This window comes from Gymnogyps californianus, chromosome 7 (assembly GCF_018139145.2).
Source record: "Gymnogyps californianus isolate 813 chromosome 7, ASM1813914v2, whole genome shotgun sequence".
Lineage (NCBI taxonomy): Eukaryota > Metazoa > Chordata > Aves > Accipitriformes > Cathartidae > Gymnogyps > Gymnogyps californianus.
In genome coordinates this window covers 3,670,966-3,684,170 of record NC_059477.1, presented here as the reverse complement: position 1 = coordinate 3,684,170, position 13,205 = coordinate 3,670,966, and the positions used below count along the sequence as shown (strand labels likewise).

The 13,205-nt window shown below is 43.2% G+C and overlaps 1 protein-coding gene across 1 annotated transcript in view; it reads left to right on the top strand.

Moving 5' to 3' along the window:
* UBE2F (ubiquitin conjugating enzyme E2 F (putative)) overlaps nt 1-11,882 on the top strand; it is an 87,521-nt gene extending 75,639 nt beyond the window's left edge. Inside the window, exon 10 of the mRNA XM_050900263.1 lies at nt 11,406-11,882. Coding sequence (XP_050756220.1) covers nt 11,406-11,456 — 51 coding nt within the window. The 3' untranslated portion in view covers nt 11,457-11,882. The remainder of the gene's footprint in view (nt 1-11,405) is intronic.
* The last annotated feature ends 1,323 nt before the right edge of the window (nt 11,883-13,205 follow it).

Here is a 13,205-nt window from a genome sequence, read left to right as displayed (position 1 = left end):
AGGAGATTTCAGGACAGCTCTCCAGACAGTTCTTTCTACGGGATGATCCAATTAATCTTTGCCAAAGAAATGCATAAAGACATAGGTAAGCTATAACTTGACCTCTTTACTACCTTTCTCTCTTCTTAACTATTTTGTTTCTTCTTGGTGTCGGTTTATTTTACCAGAGATCTCAGCTGGTTGTCCCAGAGCTTGTAACACTGATACATCATACTTAAAAGTATGAGTAATTGCTTTGGAGGACCATCATTACAAATGGTCTCTCTACGACTTGCAGCATTCCACACTGGAATGCTGACCTCACCTTTCTTTCCAGTGCTACCTTTGGTACTGCAAACACACAGCAGATTTCTCCACTCAGGACAGCCATCTCCATTCCTTTGACCCATTCTGTGTGCGTTTTCTCCCACTGCTCTTCCAGAGAGACTCAGAAAGACCTACCAGGATGGATCTGGGCCCCCAGGAACTCCTCAGGCTTTTGATCTGTGATCTGGGTCCAAGAATTTAGGATGCAAATTGATATGTTTTCATCTTCAACTTGTTCAGTGCTGGACTTTGTCAACAACTCGGTTGAGGCAGTTGGCTCTTAGCTCAAGGAAGGGTAGACAACAGAAAGGCTGTTTAGTACTTGTCAAGACCGGGATATCATTAGAGCTGACAAGGGGAGGCATGCCCAGATCTTGCTTTCATTATGTTTGCTTCAAGCTGGCTTTGTCAGGCCCTTGTTTTTTACGTTGTTTGCACTGTAGAATATTTGAGTCAATGTGTTGCTTAAATTAGCGTAGTCTCATCCTTGCTGTGCTGTTTTACTTACGTTTGAGCTTCTCTTGGACTGGGATCTGTCTTTGTCCGTTGTCTAGTAGGAGGTTTTCCACTCACCCTCATTCCCTTGTTTAAATTGATAGCCCTGCACCAGCCTTGACATCCTGAAATCTCTCTTCCTAATAGGAAGTAGCTGGTTCTGAACACTTTCAAGAACACTGCTTTTTATTTCTAACAGTACAAAACTGTGAAGTGATGAAAGTGTGCGGGTTTTTTTAACCTTCTTCAAGTAAAATAAGAAACTCGCATTTATTCCTGGATACTGAATCGAGTATCTATTTCCTGATTTCTTCTAAAAGCGGTTACAAAACATTGAAGAATTGTTCTAATTAAATGCACCCACAAAGTGTATCTGAGGAATTGAAGTATATATTCACCTTTGGCCAGACAAGCCTGTCATCTCTTGTGTAAGCAAACTTTTTTTCCCCCCATATTTGTAATGAATCCCAAAGTACTCGTAACTAATCCAGAACTTGCAGCCTCGCTTTCCTGACGTACGCTGCCACCGCTCAGACATCAGCCGCTCCACATACCAATTCAATTTCATGCCGATGATGGGGACGTGCGTGTGTTGCTGTGACACCCGAAGACGTCAGCAGGGCAATAACAGATGGTCAATGTGTGCATCAGAGCTAGACCCCCAGCATCTTCATTGTCCTGAAATTCTCTTCAAGCTGTTTGTTTCAGACCATGGGTCTCCAGCCAGTACAAGTGCCTGTGGACGCCGCGTTTACGGTTTAGGAGTCAGTAAGCGGCAGAAGGAGCTTCTCGAGGGAAGAACTTGGATCTGCTGCATTCGAGGCTAACCTCAGCTTTTCAAGCTTTTACCATGCTGGAAAAGAATTTAGCCCCAAAAGACTTTCAAACTTGATGTGGGTTTTTTGGAAGCTGTTTAATTTTTGTTGTGGGGTTTTTATTACTCTTTGATTACAGCTTAACTGTCTTATTAAGAACAACAGTACCATCCCAGTCCAAAAACATCTTTTCATAAGCATTCTCCCTGTGAGTCATTGCATTTATTTATCTCAGTATTTATTGCAGTAAATCCTTCACTTCCTCTGCACACCCAGCCACCCTGTTTGGTGTTGTTTGTTCTCACTGAAATTGTGGCAGCCACAGTAGAATACATATTTGTTTTTCTGCAGTATTCCTGCATTTAGAGAACTGCACTGGGGTTTTTCTTGGATTGCCTCCCCATTTTATGTTCCATGTCCGTGTTACAGCCTTTGAAGCCTTTTCCAAGTGAGCATAAAGTACATTAAACGGCATGTGCAAATGAGCAACTGCACAGCTGCTAATTGTGCTAACAGATGTAAATAGGAAAAACATTACTTTTCTAATGCTAAAAGTATTTATAGAAACCATTATCCATCTTTCATAACACTTTGATTATGGATGGAGCCTCTTTTAGGTTCAGCAAAGTTGATTAAGCTTTTGCAGATGGTTTGACTTGCTGAGGTAATGATAGAAATGTGGAAGAAATGCAGATGTTTTAAAGCTTTTGCTTTACGTGCTTTAGGCAAATAAGAGGCTTAAAAGGAAAGCTTTTGTTCTGCATTCTTTAGAAAAATGCATGGCTTTAAAACGGAAACATACAGGAGGGTTGTTGAATGCAAACAAGGAGTCTGACCTCTTTGAGCTGAGTACCCCATGTGCCTCACCTGCCCGGTCAGGTTTGTTTGAACATTGTTTGACTTGAGTAGAGTATGACTTGCAAAAACCCTCTCGCCAGACCCAGGCAGCTCCCATTTCCTCTGCGCTTGTAATTTATCCATTAAGATCTCAGATCCCGAGGACATATCCTCTCTTGGGAATGAGTGGCATCCTCATCGGTGGAAGTGCGTTTGCAGCGCAGAGGAGGTTAACATCAGTGTAACTGGGCTGATTCAGGTAATTTTCTTGAAGAGCTCTCTCTATAACCCTTTCCAACAAGTGTATCGACAAGATGGCCAGTGTGCCTGGCGCCAGCCTTGGGCTGACCCCAGGAGCGTTGGAGGAGCGGGGAGACAAGCGCCTGACATCAGGCACTGAGGGACCGCGCAATCTCTGTGCTCCCTGGTTTAATTCCCAGGAGGTTTTCTGTGTTTTCAGCAACCTGGGTGAAATCATAAATGGTAATAAGCAAATCGGTCACAGTCAGGGCAAATCCCAAGTCATTTGGCACTGCGGCCATACGACCAGAGGACTCAGAGAAGTCTTCACCGTCTGCCTCCAGCCAAGGTGCTCTGTAAGTCGAAGGGCAGATTTGGCAAGAGTGTCAGGACCCTCATTGCATTTGATCCAGGGAACGATTTTCTTTGGGAAGCTGCTTTGCCCTCTTTAGCTGGCTCAGTTCCCTCTCCTTTGCACAAATGGGATTTAGATGTAGTTATCCCTGGCTACCCTGGCAGCTTTCACACCCTGCCTCCTAATCCATAGCCCTTTCCTCTTCTGATAATTTCAGAGAGTGCTTTTCTTCCTTTATCTTTGCTTCACTGGCAAACAACAGAAAGTTTGCAGAAGCATGAGGGAAATGGTTCCTACTTAAGATCTGAGAATCTCAAACAAATGGATGTGCTGCTTCATGTTCAGCGTGGTAATGGTTCGCTCTCTTTGCAATGCATCTTCGACTTCTCCCTGGAGGCAGTCCTGGCAGGCAGGTCACTGCTTTTCACATCAATTCTGTAACCTACCTATATGTACAGATATTTTTCAAAAAAAGGTCCAAAACTTAGTGTTTCTCTTCTTCCCCACAATGTTGCTTTTTTCCAAGTAGTCGCAATAAAAACAGCAGTGGCATTTTTGGGGTTTGTGTGTGTTTTGTTGTTTTTTTTTTCCCTTGCAGTAAAAATTCCACCATTTTTTCTCTTTAGGACTTAGCTCCCAAAGAGATGTACTACAGCATTTTCTCATCATTTTGCCAAATCAGAATTGCTTGATGTCTAGAAACGGTGTTTAAAATCTGAAGTAGAGAACAGGAGCAGTGAAAATCGATGCAGTTTCAACTGCACCTGCTAGGCACGGGAGCCTGTGGGAGATACCTATGTATAGGTTTTTCACCCCCCGCTCTTCTTTCTTCACAGAACTAAAATTTAATTACAGAGCTTGGAAAATTCTTCAGATGGTGTAGAGGCTGAGCTAAATAAAACAATGACAGGGAAATGATAGCAATGCAGGAGCATGAATTGGAAAAACACCTCATACTTGAGATGTTTGTATTACTCAGAGGTTTCATTCAGCTACTTTTTAAATGGGAGTGGGTGTGGGGGGTTGGTGGGTGTGAATACTCATTATTTCCTGCAAGATGGAAAAGAAAGAAAAGGTCACTTTAAATATAATTCATAGGGCTAATGGGTAAATCTATCTGGTTATTATATCCTCCTCCTAAAGCTTTGGCTGGAGCTGAGTAATGTCATGTTCCTGGTGCTCAGAAGACCCCTTTACTAAACAGCACTTTAAGGAAAACTGCGAGTAAGGTCCTGAGAGAAATTGTTTGGAATTTAACCTTGGTGATAAACTTTGGATTAAAATAGTGTTCTGTTAAAATAGTGCTTTTTTTATCATAATTATTATTTTGTTGTTTAACACAAAGGAGGGAAGGGCAGGAGCAACTGAGGATTTTTGTGATCTTTTTTTTGTCTCCGTTTGAATTTTACAGAATTGTAAATCTAAATGATGTGAAGGTGGATCAGAGTTTGTCACAGTATCTGGGTGGTTGTAGTCACGATCGAGGGACAGACATGGTACACTGTGCATTTTCCTGCAGGGACTGGCCAGTATGGCCTTCAGCCTTGTGAACGCAGCCCCCAAAGAGGGGGGAATAGTCTCTGGTCTCTGACATACTTGCAGGCAGAAACTGAGCTCAGTATTGTGAGTAAGAAGAAGAAAAATTTTGCCAAATACTGCAGTGTGTGAAGTGGTACCAGTAGTGGGTATATTAAGGATGAAGAGCTAAATCTGCTTTGTTTGGGTTTTTTTTTATTGTGTAATTCTTATGTATATATTTGTTTTAAATTAAAAAAAAAAAAAAAAGATTCCTGAGACAAAGTTTTGATTACAACTTTTCCAAACTTTGCTGGTAGCTGTCACAGAGAAGTATTGTGTTTGCTTTGGATAACTGAGCAGATCCTCTTTCTTTTTCAAATTAAAAGCTTAATCATAGACAAGCAGTTAATCAGTACAACTCAGTGCAGTATAAATTGTTGAAAAAATAAAGTCTCCTCTCTTAGAGGTGCCAAATCAGGTCAAACCCCAGTTTTCGAAAAGGTACCTAGTTCTTGAGTGCGTGCTTCAGTATGCTTTTACAAATTGTAGACCACGATTCCCTTCCGGGGTCTTGGGGTGGCTGTTTTCCTTTTGTTTCCATGATTGTCTATATATCCTCTCCCAAGTGCTCCTCAGAGGTATACATAATTTGTGATAAATTACCACTCTGGCCAGGTACTGGGGTTGTTTATGCCTTCAGTGTGAAATAGCTTGTAGTAACAACTTTTTATAGTCTGCCATATTTTTTTTTATCTCATTTCAGTGTGGCATGTTTTTAAGACAAGCAGTTCATCAACTGAGACTTAAGTGAATTGTTTTAATATTACATCAGTCAGTATTTTTTATCTAAAGCTAATTAGATAAGGATTTGCTTTTTAATATTTTCTTAATGCAAATCATTGCACATCTCATGCTGTCTGGTGAGAACATATAGTACAAATAAAAATCATGAGATCAGTTAAGTTGTTTGAAATTGATGTCTTTGGCCAGAGTTCTTACTAAAATATATATATATTTATCTGCATTAAGGTTATTTGTTTAACTTCTTTGTATAAACAAAACTTCTTTGTTTAAGTACAAAAATACACCCGGGAGAAGTTCAATGGGATGTATGTTTTAACTTTACGGTCTGTGCTGTAACCCAGTTTTCGGCTAATGATATTGTGAAATATGTCGTGGCTTATATTCCATACTCTTCATCCACTGATGGATTTTGAATTTCCCTTCGATTGATTGTCCCTGTATGATTTTCATCAAATGAAGTGGTGATTTGGCCAGCATTACTCATGCAGCAAATACTTCTGACAGGGCTACTCACGTATCGCTCTTCTCTCCCTCTCACCTCCCCGCAGCTCAGGGCAAAGCTGCTGTGGGTCTGCTCCAAAATTATATAAACTCTCCCGTTTTAAATGGTTTCTTCTCATGCATGGATTTGAGAACTGAGCACCTTCAGAGCTGGACTTCCAGCAGGGTCTTCCTTATCCAGGGTGAGGGCTGGGATCGGACAGGGACCCGGAGGTGGGGCAGGGGGGACACGCTGCAGCCCGGTGCCTGGGAGCTATAGGGGTGGCATGTGGGGCAGGGCGATGAGGCCCTCGGTCCCCGTGGAGCTGTGTCCGGGCTCATCTGTACCTCTTAGCATCTGGCTGGAGCTGGGACAGGACCTGCTGTGCTCTTTTGGAGTATGCTTAGAATTACCATGTTTTGTTTTGTTAACATTTTTCTTAGTTTCCTATTCCCAGTTGATCATCATGTACCTTTTTTTCCTTTAAAAGGTATGGGGAAGGCATTTGTTGAATTGTATAATCTGATACTTGTGCTGTCCATCCCATTACTGTGCTGTGTGATGGGGTGGCCATTGTGCTAAGGTGATACTGGCATTGTCTGAGCTTCAATTTCCCATACTGCCTATGAAGCCAGTGCCTAATTTAGGTCCCTGAACCATGCCGCTCTGTTTTGCACAGAGGCGGCCTGTCTCCTGGCTTAGCACCAGGCACAGACCTCTCTGGTTGGGTCTGTGTGTCCTTCCACCCTAAACACAGCAAGGTGGCAGGTACGGCTCCCAGATAGAAACCCAACGCAAGCCTCGTTCCTCCCCACCACCCAGCACATCTCTGGAGAACCCAAGGGCAGTTTTGCCAGTCTCTTACTCCATCTATCTTCTGTCTTGGAATCTGTGAAAGAAATACTGTACAGTGAGGTTGGTGAAGGCCAAATGATGGTAGTTTAAAATTGGATTTCCCCTTTGAAAAGCTCCTCTGGGTGGTATTTCCAGCACTCACTGATGGCCTGTCAGGGCTTTTAATGGCTGGCTGAGTTGTTTCTCATGAAGTTTCATGCATTACAGTATCAGTGCTTCTGTAGTAAAATGTCACAGTAACAGTCAACCCTCTCGCCCTTGATCAGTCTTTGGCCTGACAATTCTGATGACATGGGAAACTACTTCAGCATAGAGGCAGGCAGCTGTGCCTCTGGCCAAGCTAGCAGTGGGATGTGATCCAGGTCCGGAGGGATGTGGCAGAAACCCCACGGAGCAAAGCAGTCTTCACCATCAGCTAGATGAGCATTCTGGCAGGAGCATAAGTGGTCATTGACATGAACTGCTTTGGTGGGGCATTTCCAGCAGCAAACCACCTGACTCTTCTGCCTCTCAGCATCAAGACCACGGGACGTGGTATGCTTTTTCTCATCAGTGTTTGTCTTGGTGTCAAATGATGGTTGGGGCTCAGGGCACTCATGCAGTCTCGGGGCTGGGTACAGTTCCTCGGAGTCAGCCACAGAAAGTATCAGAGAAAGAAGCTCCATTCAAGTGGGTAGGCTTTGGTTGTTTTTTTTTTAAAGTAGATGTTTTGCACAACCTGCCTTCTAGCCCATCTTTCTGGTAGTCCTGACACATAGCATCTGTCCTTGACGGGAAGTTAAGAGAGGGTAAAATGCACTGCTTTGCATCGCAGAGAGTAGCAGGGCAGGTACATACTGCGTGGCAATGGGTGCTCCCACACACAGCATCCACGTGTCAGGTGAACAATGCGTCTCCAGCTCCACTCCCTGTGAAATGAGTTCCTCTTCTTTCCCTTAGCATTCCTAGCAGGATTTTATATGCGCCTCTTTATAATGCAGAATATGTGCTGCTCTGATTAATTTTTTTTAGTTCTGATTATTCAGTACTGCACATAAACAGATGTGCACATAGAAAAGTGCCCCCTGTTAATCAGGAACTGTTAAGCCATATGGCATGTGAAGATGGAGTATTACAGCTATGGGATGAGAACCTCCTGTTCAGCAGCCAGGTTCACATGCAGCGGGTACCGTGTTAATATATTCTTGCCAACGCTGTCAGTTCCTTCATCTGGCGAGTCAGCCTAAGTGACAGCGTGGATTTCTGGAGCCTTCCTTCTTCGCTGAGGTCCTGCTTCTGTTAAGTCACTGCCGAGAGCCTGTCTTCCCATTTGAAAACCTCATAAAGGTGCGAGTGAAAAAGCAGAGGATGCTCTGAGCTGTCTGTGCTGCACTGCTCTTGAATATTGTAGATACGGCGAAGATGCAGTTGGCCCTATTGCATGTCCAGTGGTATTTCTTAGCCTTGTGCCCAATTTCTTTTAGTGACCTGTCTCTCAGAGAAACACAGGAGTAGGAAATAACGTACAATCAAGCCCTTGGTTAATTAATTCAGTTTCCACTACATTGGGGATTGTAACTAAGAGCGTTAGTGACCCTGGATGGCTGCAAAACAAGCAAAAAACTACTAGGAAGTGTCGCTGTTTTGGTTATTCTGAAAGATCGCTGGTATTGCCAAGGTGGGTCTTTTTGCCTTCTGGTAGCTAGCAGCCTTTTATTTAGCTCTATACCCTAGTAACATGATGAGTCCAAAAGGCTTCATTTATCAGGTACAGTGTTGTGACCGACACGCTCTGATGTTGTGACTGCCCAAGAATGGGCTGACAGTGAGTGTTGCTGCTGTGAGCCATCAGTCCATAATACTGAGAATGACCATCATAACCAATAAATGAGGTTTCCAGCATCGTTTGCCATTATGAGTAATTGTTCCAGTTTGCATCAACGTAGTCCACAAAGTATCAACACTGAAAACAAATTCAAAAGGTCACTTTTCTCTTGTTCATGTGGTATTTTAACAGACTCAAGGTACCTAGAGATTATTCTTGCCTGAGGCAGCCTGAGATCTGGGTGCCACTGTAATAGATGTGCTGTTTATAAGTAGTTACTCAAAAACACTTTAACGTGATACTTGGCTATCATAACTGTCGTCAAAGGATTGAAGTTGCCTGGTATCTGAAATCTTATTTAAAATGAAGACAGCATTAGCTCTGTAGTGTTAGTTTCTTAGCACACTTAATGTACAGTTGTACGAGTATGGAAACGCGCGTACTTGCAGCAGAGTTAAAAGTCACTACGCAGAATATTGCCTTTAGAAGGTGCCATATTGTGCCAAAAAAGCTACTGCTTTCACCTAAGAAGTGCAGGCAACCCGTCTTGTAGGCCTCTAAGGAGGAAAGGGATTTCTGCAGCCCTAAAGCGTTGGTTTCTGTCCTCGCAGGGTTCCTCTCCGCACCCGGCCTCCTACTGCCCGATGCCGAGGTGTCAGGCATCTTACAGTGATTTCCTGTAAGGCATGCTTGTAACTTACGCTCTCTGCTTTTAATTCTTCCAAAACACAGATCTATACTTCTCTTGAGAAGAGCCATTAGCGGTGAGTGTTCTTTCCCTAAAGCGCATTTATACTTTTGTTTCCACGCCTATGATATTTTTGGCCTTAAAACCATGTTGAGATTCAGAGCACTTTGCATATAGTTCATGGACGTCTCTGTGATGCGCTTCATCAGTTGGAAAATGAAATCATGCACAACGTTGCTGATGGATTGTAGTTCTTCTCTGATCTTTTGATTTGGGACTTAACCATGAGATAACCTTTATCCTTTTGCTGATAGGAAAAACTCACTGGCAGAAAACCAAGCCATCGTAAAGGGAGCTGATCAGGAAGTGTTTGAAGCGTGATGTTGGGGCCAAGGAAATACAGGGCTGTATTACTGCTTTATTCTGGTGTGATGCGATGTCTAGCAAAAATTTTAGTGGCAGTGTATTGCTAAATGCTGATCAAGACACAGGGGGGGGAAATCTAAATTTTTTAAAAAAAGGGGACACACAGCTGATGTAGTCAAGCTAGAAGCAGGCAAAGTTAGCTTGGGGAGGGGATATTTTAGCTTTGACAATTTCTGTTTCTATTTTAAGTATCTTACTATATATTTCAAATTTCAGAATGGGTTACTGCATGCCGCTGCAAGGGAAGATGGCGCTCTCCCTGTTTTTAAACCAAGCTTTGCAGTTAAAAGTGACTACTCGCTACTTTTCAGACCTTCTTAGCAGTATTAGTACAAAGTCATGGTGCATATTGCGGTGCTCAGCTTTTATCTACTGTTAACAAAGAAGTTAAAAAGACCCGATATTAAAGTCCTTGAACAATGAATGGCCATTATTTACATGGGGCATTAAATTCATGAACTGCTGCTCTGTCTGTAAACTTCATTTTACTTAGCTCTTTGCTGAGTGGACTGTACCAGAACACTCGGTGTGCATTCCAAGGGCATCATTTTATGTATCAGCAAACCTGGAGCTGCTCTCTTTGACAAGGTACGTTGTTTAAAGCAGGATCGTGCCTTGCTGCGATCCGTCAGGTCGTGGCAGCGATACTTTGTGCCCTTCCTAGTAAAAGCAGAGCCTTGACTTGGTGGGCAGAGGATTTCAGGGCTTCCGTGGCCCCTGCTCTCCAGGCAGCTCCAGCGTAGCAGGACACCGTGTTCAAAACCTCTTCATCTGTTGTGTGTGTTGGTTTTTTAATATTCTAGCCAGCACGCAAAACTGGGAACTGGAAATCAAGCAAGAAGCACTTTGCTGTGAACCCCCCACTTGAATCTGGAGCACAGGCCACTTGGTGTGTTTGCGTTGAACATATTTAATAACAGGCTGTAAGCGTGCAAGGCGAGGTTCAGACTCAGAATAACATTACAGGAATGTAGCATCTGTCTGACATCCCGGCTTGGACAAGTATCAGATAAGGAAAGGATGTCAGAATTTCTCTCGCTTGGCATCTCTGTGCTTTAGAAAGATAAACTACCAGAAATGTGTGCTTTTCCATAGATACAGAGGTTACGTAACAGTCCCGTAGGTTTTCTGTGGAGGTCTACAGGTGTAAGCGTGTTCCCCCTGAACCACTTTAACAAATGATTGACTTGGAGGATGAACTTTTAATTCTCTAGGCTATAATAAATGACCAAAAAAACCCCAGTGATTGATTATGTGTGCTTAGTTATGTGCTAGCTGTGATATTGTGCAATTACCAGGGGGAGGCCAGAATGAGGATTTGGGACAAAGCTGCCTTAGGGCACGCAGCTTTTGTAACAGTTCCTGCCGTAGCCTTGCCTCTTTTATCCAGGAGGACAGCTTCCCTTCCTTCTCTAAAACCATGGCCAGATCTTTGCTGTGCCGCTAGCTGGGACCCAGCCTCCTGGCACCGGCGACCTGTCAGACACCGGCTGTTTGTACCTATGTTGGTAGCTGGCGATGGCAAACTCTTTGTTCAGTTCAGTTCCCAGAGGAGGTCCCCAGCGGAGCACGGACATCTGCTTGCAAGGACTCGAGCGGTCGCCTCAGTTCTCATACACCGTGTCGGAAACACGTACTGGGTCTCGGGGAGAGCGGTGGGGCCTTTCACTTGATGGCAATTTGACCCCACCAGTGCTAATGTGGGAATCCACCACCGTCGTAGTCCTAGGTGAGTCCCTCTCTGACATGCTTGCGGTAATTCTGACTGTGCTTTCCTCTAGGAGGACTTTCGGAATAAAGTTGAAGATTACATTAAGCGCTATGCGAGATGATGAAGGGAGATGGATGGCAGGACCATGGCTTCCACACTAGAGTTGTCCTTAACTTCAACAACAACAAAACCAGCCCGGATTGTACTAGTCCTGTGTCCATGTTGTACTGAAGAAGAAAACTAACTTCATAACTTGTCCATGTTAAAAGGAGAGTTCAGCATAAATACAGCAAGAAATTGTGTATGTTGGTTGAAAAAGTTGTTTGCTTACTTTTAAAAATGTTTACTCTTCTGAACTGTACTGTATATCCTGTTGATGAGATATGCTTGAGAGCTTAAAAGAAATCACTATTGAAATTGTAATTACACTTTTTTTTAACTCTTGCCTAGTTTGGAGGGGGGAAGGAAAAAAAACAAACAGACAGAAAAGGTGGCGTGGTTTTGGAACACTTCAAGTTGGCAATAAAATAGTCTCCTGTGAACCAAATCACAATACTGTTGCCTTTGATGAGCAGAAACAATACAAGCTTTTTCCAAGAGTCATTCAGCTAAGGCTTAGAGCTTGCCAGAATGCAAGTGCTAAATGAAATTCTACTTCTGGTATTGAAATTCCTGATGATGTTTAATGTAAGTATGTTTTTGTCACACGTTTGGAATTTTTACATTGTTATTTTCAGCTCCTGTTATGGGCTACAGTATTTTTTTGTTTCTGTTCATTGTGTGAAGTAGTTAAAAGAAATACAGGCTAATCCGTAACTTAAGTAAATGTGTAGTATTAGTAAAAGTATATATATATTATATATATTATATATTTCTGTGAAAATTTAATGAAAGGGAGATTTTTTTTTTTAAATCTGCCTTTGGCTTTCTGATCTGGATGTGGTGAGGGAGCATCAGATGCTGTTCGATCTGATGAACGTAAATTCAAGCACCGTTACCTGGAGAACACCTAATTGTGTTCTTCAAACTTCTGCACTGAAAGTGAATGACTAATAATGCGGCTGAGAATCCTAACGCACTGCACCCTCTTTTAAACACTCGTGCGTGCCTGGCTTTTTTGGTAGTTTGAAAGGGTATGATGCTATAATTGCCTTTTCTGTAAGTAGCTGTATATCAAACACATAGTATGTGCAAGCAGAGATCCTTCAGAAGAGAGTAGCGTGTACCTCAGGAATCACTTCAGAGTCAATGCCGTGAGAAGTCTGCTGCCTGTCGTGTGCCAGAGCTGCCCGCTGCTCACCCGCTGACCCAGGCGATGCCCAGGGTTGCCGAGCCGGGGCATTGGCCTAGCCTCAGAGACCGAAACGCATTTCGCTTGTGGGATCACGCAGAGGAGGTGCCGTGGAACCGATTCAAGCTTTTATAAATAGATAAACCATAGAAATAAATGTTCGTGTGGTTTCATACGGAGCAAGTGTATGTGTAACGCTCGGGCATTGGCTGTTGGGTTTTTATCCCCCCGAATGATTACCTGTCATTTTTTTCCTACTGTTCCTCTGCAGACACTGAAGGAGATCAAAATTGTCTCCATCATTAGGGGGGCAGAGCTGGGTTGCAAATTTTAAGCACGCTGCAGCCTTGCTTGTTAAGTTTTCACGGTGCCTTTTCCCTTACAGCTTCACAGGCTCCTGTAGATGTTACTGGAGGTCTAGGAAAGCAGGGAAGTGAAATGCAGGGATTGGCATGCAGAGCACCTTATCGTGCGCTTCATCTTCAGATAATATTGCCACCGTGTCTATTTAAAATGAAACATGGATCAGCGTATTTTTAGCAGGCAACTGCAGTGAGAGATCTTTGCTGCCAAAATAGT